We start from the raw sequence: 14,955 nt of genomic DNA, 5'->3' as shown, positions 1-14,955 counted from the left end.
CATTACTGTAGTCAGTGGAATACAGACGTGACAGACAATTAGGAGATCACATGGCCACAATGGATATCAAATAACACAATATGTTCCCAAACCAGAATTTACATTGTAAATAATGCACATACAGTAGTATGAAGTGAGCATGTTGAATATATAAATCTGTGAGGGTTTGAAAGAATACATTAGGACACATGTACAACTTTGGTAATTATAAAAGGGTGACAAATAACAGACAATACCAGTACTTATACCAGTGCTGTGGTAAACTTGTAAACCCCCTAGCATAGTTTTAGCACAGTATCCAGTACTGTTGAAATTCTCTCAACAAACAATTTGACAAATTCTATATGTGGTACACCTCAAGGGCAAATTACTGCTGGATGCAATTAGAGGCCTCCTAGGCAGAGTTTTGTTCTTATATGTAAATCAAGACTTCCCTAGAATCAAACTTAAGCATCCAAAGTTGTCCTACTGACATAGGGTGAAATATACATGGTAATATGATGACCACCAACTGTTCGAATGTAGTCTCCATCAACAGTTAGTATATCATACTTAAAATCGTAAAACCATATACTACACATTGAGGCCACTAGTAATCAGGCAGTGATTCACAAATTGTGATTAACTGCACAAGGTAACAACAATTTGAATAATTAATGCACATATTTTCTTTCAACGGATGTCTGATTGTATCGTAGTATTCATGATTATTGAACTCAACACTGCCAGTGACTTGTTATGCAACACATATGTATACCATTAACACCCATGAACAAACTTCAGGTTACAGCACCATGTCCTACTGGACTGCATTATGTCCACCCTCTCCAGGCAGTTCACGCTTGTGCAACATACCTCATTTTGACAACAATAAAAACCTGACCACCCACAACTTATTATGGCTAGGGGGCGAGTATTTGTCCCAGCTTCAAAGGTGAAGGTCATCCTATGACCACAGTTGAATTCTACATGATTTTGGGGTAGCAAAACGAAAAAATTATAACAAATCACCAATGATGTTTGCGGATCAACACACTGAGCAACTAAAATTACATTTTTTTATCTAATTACTTAACAATTATTATTCTCTGAGCTTAAAGAACCTCATGCAGAACTGTTATCCAAAATGCCAACACATGATGAGGTAAGAACAATCTACGAGTACATCCTTAAGAAAGATTACCTCAGCCTCCCAAATTACATTTAACAAATATCGATTCTGTCCTACATAACTGAACATGTACCATTTGTACCATCCAATAAAGTGTACAAACACCAATATTTTTTGTCCACCACCACTTGTACTGTCCTATATAGCATACATTCGCCACCATCTATACTGTCCTATAATGTGCACCCACCACCATTTGTACTGTCCTATGACAAAGAACCCACCACCACTTGTACTGTCCTATAACATGTACCTATCACCATCTGTACTGTCCTATAACATGCTCCCACCACCATTTTCTCTGTTCTATAACATGTACCCACCACCATCTGTACTGTCCTATAACATGCACCCACCACCATTTACTCTGTCATATAACATGCACCCACCACCATTTGTACAGTCCTATGACAAAGAACCCACCACCATTTGTACTGTCCTATAACATGCACCTACCACCATTTGTACTGTCCTACAACATGCCCCCACCACCATTTACTCTGTCCTATAACATGTACCCACCACCATCTGTACTGTCCTATAACATGCACCCACCACCATTTGCTCTGTCCTATAACATGTACCCACCACCATCTGAACTGTCCTATAACATACACCCACCACCATCTGTACTGTCCTATAACATGCACCCACCACCATCTGTACTGTCCTATAACATGCACCCACCACCATCTGTCCTGTCCCATAACATGTACCCACCAACATTTGTAAAGTCCTATATCATGTACCCACCACCACATGGGCTTCTTCAAAAACAACTGCATACTGAACTATCATACAACATGCTTCCACCCCAAGTGTTGTCCTATAGAAGACCCAACATAAGACGTACTGTCGTATAACATGCTTCACCACCAAGTCTAGTTCTACAAAGGACCCAACACAAGTTAGACTGTCCTATTACATGCTTCTACCACCTAATTTAGATCTACAAAGAACCCAACGTAAGATGGACTGTCCAACAAACATGCTACCATAACCAAGCCTAGTTCTATAGAGGACCCAACACCATTTGTGCTGTCCCATAACATGTACCCACCACCATCTGTACTGTCCTATAACATGCACCCACCAGCACCTGTACTGTCCTATAACACAAAAACCCCCACCATTTGTACTGTCCAATAACATGTACCCACCACAATCTGTAGTGTCTTATAACATGCACCCACCACCACCTGTACTGTCCTATAACATAAACCCATTGCCATCTGTACTTTCCTATAACAGGCACTCACCACCATCTGTACTGTCCTATAACATGTACCCACCACCATTTGTACTGTCCTATAACATGCACCCACCACCATCCGTACTGTCCATTAACATGTACTCACCACCATCTGTACTGTCCCACAACATGTACCCACCACCATCTGTACTGTACTTTAATATGTACCCACAACCATTTGTACTCTCGCATAACATGCACCCACCACCATCTGTATTGTCCTACAACATGCACCCACCACCATTTGTAATGTCCTATAACATGCACCTACCACCAATTGTTATGTCCTATAACATGTAACCATCACCACATGTGCTTCTTCAGAAACAACTGCGTATTGAACTATCATACAACATTTTTCCACCCCCAAGTCTTGTTCTATAGAAGACCCAACATAAGACATACTGTTCTATAACATGTTTCACCACCAAGTCTACATCTATAGAGGATCCAACATAAGTTAACACACAGCACCAAATCTGGTTTCGTACATGACCCACCAACCATCTGTACTGTCCTATAACATGCACTCACCACCATGTGTACTGTCCTATAACACCACCATTTGTACTGTCCTATAACATGTACCCACTGCCATCTGTTCTGTCCTTTAACACGCGCCAACCACCATCTCTACTGTCATCATTTAATATGTAACCGCCACCATTTCTTGTGTCCTACAAAATGTACCCACCACCATTAGCACTATAACATAAACCCACCACCATTTGTTGTGTCTCACAACATGTACCCACCACCATTGGCAATGTCCTATAACATGTACCCACCACTGTTTGTACCGTCCTATAACACGTACTGACCACCATCTGTGCTTTCCTATGACATCCACCCGCCACTATCTGTACTGTCCTGTAACATGCACCCACCACCATCTGCACTGTCCTGTAACATGCACCCACCACCATTTGTACAGTCCTATGACATACACCCACTACCATCTGTACTGTCCTATAACATGCACCCACCACCATTTGCACTGTCCTATAACATGCACCCACCACCATTTGTACAGTCCTACGACATACACCCACTACCATCTGTACTGTCCTATAACATGCACCTTCCACCATCTGCACTGTACTATAACATGCATCCACCACCATTTGTACAGTCCTATGACATACACCCACTACCATCTGTACTGTCCTATAACATGCACCCACCACCATCTGTACTGTCCTATAACATGTACCCACCACCATGTGAACTGTCCTATAACATGCACCCACCACCATCTGCACTGTGCTATAACATGCACCCACCACCATTTGTACAGTCCTATGACATACACCCACCACCATCTGTACTGTCCTATAACATGCGCCCACCACCATCTGCACTGTCCTATAACATGCACCCACCACCATTTGTACAGTCCTATGACATACACCCACTAACATCTGTACTGTCCTATAACATGCACCCACCACCATCTGTACTGTCCTATGACATGCACCCACCACCGTTAATACTGTCCTATAACATGCACCTCCCCACCATCTGTACTGTCATTTAACATGTACCCACCACCATCTGTACAGTCCTATGACATACACCCACTACCATCTGTACTGTCCTATAACATGCACCCACCACCATCTGCACTGTCCTATAACATGCACCCACCACCATTTGGACATACACCCACTACCATCTGTACTGTCCTATAACATGCACCCACCACCATCTGTACTGTCCTATAACATGCACCCACCACCATTTGTACAGTCCTATGACATACACCCATTACCATATGTACTGTCCTATAACATGCACCCACCACCATTTGTACAGTCCTATGACATACACCCACCACCATCTGTACTGTCCTATAACATGCGCCCACCACCATCTGCACTGTCCTATAACATGCACCCACCACCATTTGTACAGTCCTATGACATACACCCACTACCATCTGTACTGTCCTATAACATGCACCCACCACCATCTGTACTGTCCTATAACATGCACCCACCACCGTTAATACTGTCCTATAACATGCACCCACCATCGTTAATACTGTTCTATAACATGCACCCCTCCCACCATCTGTACTGTCATTTAACATGTACCCACCACCATCTGTACTGTCCTATAACATAAAACCATCACCATTTGTACTGTCCCATAACATGTATCCACCACCAGTTGCCCTGTCCTATAACATGTACACCTCACCATTTGTATTGTCCTATAACATAAACAGACCACCGTTTGTACAGTCCTATAACATGTACCCACCAACATCTCTACTGTCCTACAACATGCACCAACCACCATTTGTACTGTCCTAAAACATGCACCAAACAACATTTGTACTGTCCTATAGCATGTACCCACCACCATGTGTACTGTCCTGTAACATGTGCCCACCACCACTTGTACTGTCCTACAGCATGTACCCACCAACATTTGTACTGTCCCATAACATGTACCCACCACCACATGTGTTTCTTCAGAAACAATGTAATATTGAACTATCATACAACATGCTTCCACCACCAAGTCTGGTTCTGTAGAGGACCCAACGTAAGTTGGACTGTCCTATAACATACTTCCACCACCAAATCTAGTTCTATCAACCAAGCATAAGTAGGACTGTCTTTTAATTTTCCTCTGATCGCCACATGCAGTGCTACCATAAGCCATCTGCACTGTCCTATAATATGTACCCACCACCAGCTGTACTGTCCTATGACATGTACCCACCACCAGCTGTACTGTCCTACAGCATGTACCCACCACCATTTGTGCAGTCCTGTAACATGTACCCACCATCATTTGTGCAGTCCTGTAACATGTACCCACCACCATTTGTACTGTCCTATAACATGTACCAACCACCACTTGTACTGTCCTATAACATGCACCCACCACCATCTGTACTGTCCTATAACATGCACCCATCACCATCTGTACTGTCCTATAACATGCACCCACCATCATCAGTACTGTCCTATAACATGTATCCACCACCATCTGTACTGTCCTATAACATGCACCCACTACCGTTAATACTGTCCTATAACATGCAACCCCCCCCCCCCATCATTTGTGCAGTCCTGTAACATGTACCCACCACCATTTGTACTGTCCTATAACATGTACCAACCACCACTTGTACTGTCCTATAACATGCATCCACCACCATCTGTACTGTCCTATAACATGCACCCATCACCATCTGTACTGTCCTATAACATGCACCCACCACCATCAGTACTGTCCTATAACATGTATCCACCACCATCTGTACTGTCCTATAACATGCACCCACTACCGTTAATACTGTCCTATAACATACAACCCCCCCCCCCCCCCATCATTTGTGCAGTCCTGTAACATGTACCCACCATCATTTGTGCAGTCCTGTAACATGTACCCACCACCATTTGTGCAGTCCTGTAACATGCATCCACCATCATTTGTACGGTCCTATAACATAAACCCACCACCATTTGTACTGTCCTACAACATGCACTCACCACTATCTGTACTGTCCTATAAGGTGTACCCACCATCATTTATACTGCCCTATAACATGTACCCTTCATCATTTGTAATGTCCTAGAACATAAACCCACCACCATTTGTGCAGTCCTGTAACATAAACACATCACCATTTGTAATGTCCTACAACATGTACCCACCACCATTTGTACTGTCCTTCAACATAAACCCGCCACCATTTGTGCAGTCCTGTAACATGCACCCACCACCATTGTACTGTCCTATAACATGTACCCACCCCCTTTTGTACAGTCCTATAACATGTTCCCACCACCATTTGTACTACCCTATAACATGTACCCACCACCATTTGTACTGTCCTATAACATGTACCCACTACCATCTGTACTATCCTATAACATACATCCACCACCATTTGTACTGTACTATAACATGCACCAACCATCATCAGTACTGTCTAACATAAACCCACCACCATTTGTGCAGTCCTGTAACATGTACGCACCACAGTTTGTACAGTCCTGTAACATGCACCCACCACCATCTGTACTGTCCTATAACATGCACCCATCACCATCTGTATTGTCCTATAACATGCACCCACCACCATCTGTACTGTTCTATAACATGCACCCACCACCATCTGTACTGTTCTATAACATGCACCCACCACCATCTGTACTGTCCTATAACATGTACCCACCACCATGTGAACTGTCCTATAACATGCACCCACCACCATCTGTACTGTCATATAACATGTACCCGCCACCACCATCTGAACTGTCCTATAACATGTACGCGCCACCATCTTTGCTGTAATATAACATGCACCCACCACCATCTGTACTGTCCTATAACATGTCCCCACCACCATCTGTACTGTCCTATAACATGCACCCATCACCATCATTTGTACTGTCCTATAACATGCACCCACCACCATCTGTACTGTCCTATAACATGTACCTACCACCATCTGTACTGTCCTGTAACATGTACCCATCACCATCTGTGCTGTCCTATAACAGGTACCCACCACCATCTGCACTGTCCTATAACATGCACCCACCACCATCTGTACTGTCCTATAAAATGGACCCATCACTATCTTTACTGTCCTATAATATGCACCCACTACCATCTGAACTGTCCTATAACATGTACCCACCACCATCTGTACTGTCCTATGACATGTACCCACCACCATCTGTACTGTCCCAGAACATGTACCCACCACCATCTGTACTGTCCTATAACATGTACCCACCACCATCTGTACTGTCCTATAACATGCACCCACCACCATCTGTACTGTCCTGTAACATGCACCCACCACCATCTGTACTGTCCTATGACATGCACCCACCACCATATGTACATTCCTATAACATGCACCCACCACCATCTGTACTGTCCTATAACATGCACCCACCACCATCTGTACTGTCCTATAACATGTACCCACCACCACCTGTACTGTCCTATAACATGTACCCACCACCATGTGTACTGTCCTATAACATGTACCCACCACCATGTGTACTGTCCTAAAGAAGCTGACATCATTTGTGCTTTACTATAACCTATCATAATTTCAACAGTCATGAATAATACTCGAACTTTTTCTCAGTATACACTGTTAAACCAAGAATGACTCAGCCCTTACTTTATCATATGATCATGTTTCTCAGAGGGGTTGTTTACATTATGTCTGACTGAACAGTAGAAAGTACCTGTCACTTTACACTTATTAGCTACAAATAAATCCTCTTTGAATAAGACAATGCAGGATCAAAGGATAATCTGCAAAACACACATCTAAATTTGACAGCACGACTTGACCACTGTGCAGTGTTTGTTTCTCTCAAACTACAGACAACCTGCAACATCAATGTTATAAGACACACATGCTTTTTTTTTTCATAATTTTCGCAAATAGTAAGCTATTTTACATCTACTTAGACTAGAAAATTAACAGCATTATTACTAAATAAGGACACTGTGTAAAGGGCTGATTTGTGTATGAGTAAACTGTATTTATATACATATACATGATTATCAATAAGGGTTGGTATGACAGCAAAGGAACCTTATGCTGCCTTTGGCAGCATAAGGTTCAAACAAAAAACATCTTAAGAATGGCTACCTAGAATCTACACGTAAATGTGCAAGCTAGAAATATGGGTCTTTGAAAGATCACATCTGTTTTATGAGGTCATTTATGCTTTTTTGTTCATTAAGTTTTGGATAACACAGCCTGCTTCCTAGGAGAAAGGTAGAATTCAGACAGATATACAATGTACTTTATCCATTAATGGAATTCACCCCAAGGTGAATAGTGTAGGAGGATATTAATTGGTCAAGCTTTTCACTCACTTGAGCTGCATACATTAGACAGTTGACAATCCTTTAACAATAACAGCCGTGATAGTGTGCTAGCCATAAATGCCTGGCATTGATTTGTAAACCTGGTTTCTGTATGTGCTGAGTCCACAAAGAAGCTAAGTTGAACACAGAGGAAAACCCATGGAGCTGAAGTAAACAGCCAACTGGTAGATATGGATCAGTGGTTATCTAGTGAACAGTTTACACAACTTACCCTGGCTAAAATCTATAAAACCAAAAGGCCTATAATACATCAATATTTCAGTACATACATTTTCATGGTGACAACTTTAATACTGTGTTAATTTTGTAATTCTTTTCTTTTGCCCACCATGACAATCACTTATTTTATGTTAAATATGCACAGTTTGCAGTAAGCCTATTACCTACAGTTTTACCTATTATCACTAGAATGCCAAAGTACTACAACATGTAGTAGAACATGTACATTGCAGTTAGGACACACCAATTTAATTTTTTGTTTGATGGACAGAATGAATCTTGTTTTCAAAGATATAAAAATCAAAACTTGGAACATCCTTTTAATTTTTCCTGTTAATACACACAAATTGAAAGCCTTAAAATTGATTTAAAAAAAACACAAAAAAACAACAATGGACAAAATAAAAATGTTGATTTACAATTTGGTATTTTTCTTTTTTGGATTTTTCTATTGTCATTTCAATGTTAATACCACTTGTATCACATGTAATTTATAATAGTCAGGCATTTCCTGAGTAGGAATGAAAATAAATGAAAAGCATGAGAGAAACAAAAACACTTGTATGCAGTCATATTATTTGATATTACTGAAAACAAGTAATACCTAATGTGTGGAAACCATAAGATTGCTTATATGGTGCTTTACGGTACTTACTTGGTTGAATATTGTTAAAACACATGGTTGAACAAGAAGAAAAATCAGTCAAACAAGACATAACATCAGACATATGTTATTACAATGAAATGGTATGAACTAGGTTAGTATAACCTGTTTAGCAACATATAAACTACAAATAAGTCAGTATAAACTGCATAACAGACAAAAAATGGGTGGAATTTTAGAAATAAATACTTTTAAACCCATTAACAAAATAATTGCTCAACATATTTGGTATTTGGTTTCAAAAATGATGAACAAAACAGAAAGTAGTACATATTGCAAATATTAAAATAAACTTATATTTTAATTTGTAAAGTGTAAAAATACACAAATTTCAAAAATACATTTTACATTATAAAAATATAAAACTGCTGTGTGAACATTGCTTAAAGCATTTTGCCATTGCATTATAGTACACAATATGTAAATTGGCTGGAATATAAATAATTGATATACGTGAAACAACATTTTATGGCAACATTACCATAATAAAGCTAATCACTTTAAAGAGCCTAGTCTATATTACTCATTCGTAGATGCAAAGGTAAGGCGTTTCTCCTTTTTCTGTGCCCGTCTTTGCTTCATTTTATCCAAACGGCTCTGGTCTGTCATCAGCCCTTCATTAAACCTATCTGAAGTCTGAAATCAAGACAATTTTATGCTTATTACATGAGCAGGTAAGATGAACTGAGTGAAAAAACAAATGTGACAAGAGCTTACTGTATGACAGTCACAGCAGCAATTGTTTCCCTGGATTACAGAATACTCATTTCATAATTCAAGTGATACCAACAAAAATTTATTCCTTTATTTGTATGACGGCGTCCAGCATCATGGTGGGAGTAAACCACGAAGAGCAAGGGTGAAACTCACGACCATCCACAGGTTGTTGCCAGACCTTCTCATGCCAACAAAAAAAAGTCTGTCGTAGGCTTATGTTTCCGTGTCATATATTCATAGTTTGAATGCCACGCCTAAGATAGCATGCTAAACCAATCAGTAGTTGGCCTCTTCTCTTACATTACGCTTTATCTAAGCACAGAGATTACCAATTAAAGTGTTGAATGTACTCTATCCTTCTTCTGGTTTACAAATAAACCCATTTGTATTCACAAAATATACAAATATTGTGTTTACAAAATATTGAGTCAGAGTCAACAGTTAGCAAGAGGGGGAACCAAGTTAACAGCAACATAGGAAGAACCAAGTTAACAGTTTACCACATGTGGGAGAAACAAGTCATCAGCTAACAACACATATGAGAGACCAAGTCAACAGTTCACAGCATAGGGAGAATGAAGTCAACAGTTTACAACACAGGGGAAAAAGTCAACAGCTTACAGCATAGGTAGAACCAAGTCAACAGTTAACAGCATAGAAAGAACCAAATCAACAGTTTACAGCATAGGGAGAACGAAGTCAACAGTTTACAACAGAAGGGAACCTAGTCTACAGCTTACAGCATAGGGAGAACCAAGTCAACAGCTTAAGGCATATGGGAGACAAAGTCAACAGATTACAACAGTCAACAGTTTACAGCATGTGGAAAAACCAAGCCAACAGTTTACAGCATGTGGAAGAAGCAAGCCAACAGTTTACAGCATGTGGGAGAACCAAGCCAACAGCTTACAGTATGTGGGAGACCAAGTCAATAGTTTACAGCATAGGGGATCCAAGTCAACAGTTTACAACATGGGGGGGGGGGGGGGGGAGCCAACAGCTTACAGCATAGGGAGAACCAAGTCAACAGTTTACAGCTTGTGGGAGAACCAAGTCAACAGTTTACAGCATGTGGGAGAACCAAGCCAATAGCTTACAGCATGTGGGAGACCAAGTCAATAGTTTACAGCATAGGGGATCCAAGTCAACAGTTTACAACATGGGGGAAAAAAGTCAACAGTTTACAGCATAGGGAGAACCAAGTCAACAGTTTACAACATGGGGAAAAAAGTCAACAGCTCACAGCATAGGGAGAACCAAGTAAACAGTTTACCACATGTGGGAGAAACAAGTCAACAGCTGACAACACAAGGGGAACTATGTCAACAGATTACTATATAGCAAAAACCAAGTCAACAGTTCACAACATAGCGGAATCAAGCCAACAGCATACACCTTACAACACAGGGAGAACCAAGTCAACAGTTTACAATATTATGGGACCCAAGTTAATAGACTACAGCTTAGGGGAAACAAGTGAACAGCTCACGAAAATAGAGGGACCCAAGTCAACTGCTTACAACTTGAAAAGCCAAGTCAACTGTTTACAGCATAGGGGAACCAAGTCAACAGTTTACAGCATGTTGGAAAACCAAGTCAACAGTCAACAACATCGGGCCACTAAGTCAACAGTTCAGAGCATAGGGCAATCTAAGTTCACTTTGCACCTTATTATTACAGCAAAATTCAAAATACCCACAAGTAAACGATACTGGTATTCTTAAAACAAGCAATGTTACTTTAGTTTATGTCATTGTTCTCTGTAATTCTGATAACAATTTGCCCCTTACAGATGAACAGGACTGTTACTTTACCTCTGTGGGGTTCAGCTCTTTAAACTTGCTCTCCATGTCCTGAGCCATCAGATTCATTTGATTATGTTTTGAAGCATTTTCTGCTTCGTCCTCCTTTATTTGGTCAAAGCTACGCGTTAGTGGGCTGCGGGAGCGGTCTCTCTTTGTCATGGTGCGTTCATAGCGCACCCGGGCAACCCTCTCTTGCACACGCGAAACTTGCCGCTCTCGCTCATCCTACAAGATACAACAGTTACTTTATTTATTTTTACTTAGAGCAATGTTCAGGAGTTTTATGATGGCGGTGAAATTTATGAGCGGAGGAAACCAGAGTGCCCTCTGTAAACCAAAAACCTTTGGCAAGTTACAGACAACTTTCTCACATGTACCATAGAGATATGCATATCATTTGGTGGAAGACAAACAGCCACATGAGTGTTGTTCGAGGCTTAATGTCATCAAGGTCCCACAAGAAATGACAGGGAGGGAATTCTCTGTCCATGGCCAGGTTTGAACTCACAACTCATATGTCCTAGCGACTGAAATGTAAGCTCCATGATACATGTCAATACTTCATAACTGACAAGCAATATATATCATTCTTTCAAAGCAAAGACCAGTTATAGTTAAGATACATACATGTGCTTATGATAGGTAGATATGTTACCTGTTTTGACTTCTTCAGGACTGTCTTCTGGCGCTCTCCAAGAGAGAAAAGTGCAGCTGCCTCTTCTTCACGTCTGCTACTAATTTGTTCCAAACGTCTTTGAAGCTAGTGACAAAACGAGGTGAAATAAAATTATCCTGATTTTACAGCACTAGTGGCACTGAAATCTTGATTTAACACTGACACATTTTTTGTCAATCTTTTCTGCTGACTTGTTTTATGAAGATACCATTTTCTACAACAAGCCAAAAAAAAAAAATGTTGTAAAATACAGAGGAAATCCTTTGGTTGTCTTTTTCTTTAAAATTGACTGGTTAGAATGTGATGAGATAAGAAATACCATATGGTAGAACAGTGACATCATGTGGCAAAGAGACTCCATTCTACTGATGTAGCATTTTATCTCTAACCTAAAGCTATTTATAAATGTACACATTTCTGAATATAACATGAACTTTGATAAGAAAAATGCAATGCTGATGCCCTTACCATCTCTTCCTGCCGAGTCTGTTGTTCACTGATCTTGCGGTAGAGATTGGACTGTTGTCTGACCAGTTGTGAATAAGTGGCATGTTTCTGGTCATCCGTCACTTCTACACTAACCCTTCCCCTCAGACGATGTATGCTGGATTGCTGCAAAGGTGGGCAACATATTATGATTTCAGCATTTAAATTACCCATTTAGTACCTACATGTAGCTAGGCATCTTCAGGTATACATGTGGTTGCTAAATAGGCATCTGGAATTATGCTCATGGTAATTTAAATTCATTTCACATAAAGCAAAAAATATATTTTTACATTTTACAATATGCTATTCATAAAAGCATGGTACCAATTGCCATGTAAAGCCTCAGCAGCAAAGATTGGATGTTAAAACTCTCTGAGGAGTAAAAACCTAAATAAAAGCATAATATACAACTCACATTTGAGTCTTGGGTACTTGGCCTGGAATCCTCCTCCCCACTGTTCTGTTCTGCTGCCCTTTTCCTTGCAGCTCGTCTTTCAGCAAGACGTTCTTGCATCTGAAAGTCAAAGCAACTGTAAGTAAATGTGCTATTTAGTCAGCTAAAATTTATAACAAAAGTTCAAACACTCCTTTGGAGAGTGTCCTTCAGTGACGAGACAGACATAGGGAAGATTTTGAAAATGAAAAGAATGAATTCCTCAAAAATGAAGAATCAAATGTCTAGTTTTTAAAACAATATGATGCAATTCCCAGCTGCCAGTTTAATGTCCACTACTCTTCTCATCTCATCACTGCAAAGGTCCTTCATCAAACAAATTTGCAAATTTTAAAATGTTTTATTTTTTATTTATGCACATTCATACACTGTTTAATATGTCTTTTTAAAGCATCTCTCTTATTTTTTTATGCATAAACAATTTTAAGCCAGGTTTACCTGTACAATGGTTTACCCAATTTACAAGTTTTGGATATATAACACATATTTCACACTTATTGATCTTATTTTTCATCACTTTACATATTTCCTAGAGAATTTAGTAACAACTTCATTAAGTCTGGACAGTCTGAAATTGTGTTTATCGGTGAATTCAGCAACAGAGCACCTCAAGTACAGCTAATGCACTTGAGGTAGAAATAAGTATACAGACAATGTCACACAGTTTAGTATCTGTATTTTTTTATTTATTTTCTTGGAGTTTCACTCCGTACCCAAGAATATTTCACTTAAATATAGGCCAGCAAAATGAATGACCATCTGGAGGTTGATGCCAGACCTTCCCATGTACAATTGTGCTGCCCTAGTACACTAATGAATAGGCCCTTGGGGATCCTTGGGGGTCTCACCAGACTGTTCTGCCGGAGCTTCTCTGAGCGAGTCAAATCCTGCACCACTTCTGCCTGTGCCCCTGACATCAACAGGACATTAAGGGCTGCGTCTTCTGTGTCCTCCTGGAATGACTTCTTACGACGCCTCAGGGCAAGTTTTTCCTGCAGCTGCCTCTCCTGGTCAATCCGAACACTGTTTGTTCTCTGATGGTTCCAAGACGAAAAAAGTCAGCAGATGAACTCTGGCTTCTAATATGCATATGGTCCTTAAAAATTTGGCCAGTTGTTACAAGTCAGAGTGGCTTCACTTTTGTTTTGAAATACACAATAATATGTTGAAAGTATGCCCACATAATTTGTTGAGGGATTATTCTCTCTAAATTTTAAAGACACACTTGACAAACATCTATTATATTTATTTCTAACACACATTAACAGTATTAATTAAGATGGAGGCTTATTGTATTTCACATAAGTTTTTTCTTTTCACGTGACAATGTTTGCTAGATTTCAATTGATTGATTCACGTTTTTCTCATGAAGTTGGATTAATTTCTTATTAATTAAAGAAAACTTTAGTGTTGGCATCAAAATTATCATTTAAGGCCTTCATGTGGTTCTGCGAGTGGATTTTTACCTTAAACACTTTCATGCATATTAAAAACATTTAATTTATTTATTTATTTATTTGATTGGTGATTTATGCCAGACTCAAGGATATTTCATTCATACGGCGATGGACAGCACTATGATGGGAGGAAACTGTGCAGAGCCCGTGCGAAATCAATGACCC

General features: G+C 40.0%; 1 protein-coding gene across 1 annotated transcript in view; it reads right to left on the bottom strand.

Annotated features, from left to right (window-relative positions):
- Window positions 1-7,301: 7,301 nt before the first annotated feature.
- LOC135471045 (trichohyalin-like) overlaps window positions 7,302-14,955 on the bottom strand; it is a 40,775-nt gene continuing 33,121 nt past the window's right edge. The window contains 6 exon segments of the mRNA XM_064750093.1: window positions 7,302-9,828; window positions 11,724-11,939; window positions 12,370-12,474; window positions 12,859-13,002; window positions 13,295-13,393; window positions 14,182-14,367. Of these exon segments, the coding sequence (XP_064606163.1) occupies window positions 9,712-9,828; window positions 11,724-11,939; window positions 12,370-12,474; window positions 12,859-13,002; window positions 13,295-13,393; window positions 14,182-14,367 (867 nt within the window). The 3' untranslated portion in view covers window positions 7,302-9,711.

This window comes from Liolophura sinensis, chromosome 7 (assembly GCF_032854445.1).
Source record: "Liolophura sinensis isolate JHLJ2023 chromosome 7, CUHK_Ljap_v2, whole genome shotgun sequence".
NCBI lineage: Eukaryota > Metazoa > Mollusca > Polyplacophora > Chitonida > Chitonidae > Liolophura > Liolophura sinensis.
This window is presented reverse-complemented; position numbering and strand designations above follow the sequence as displayed.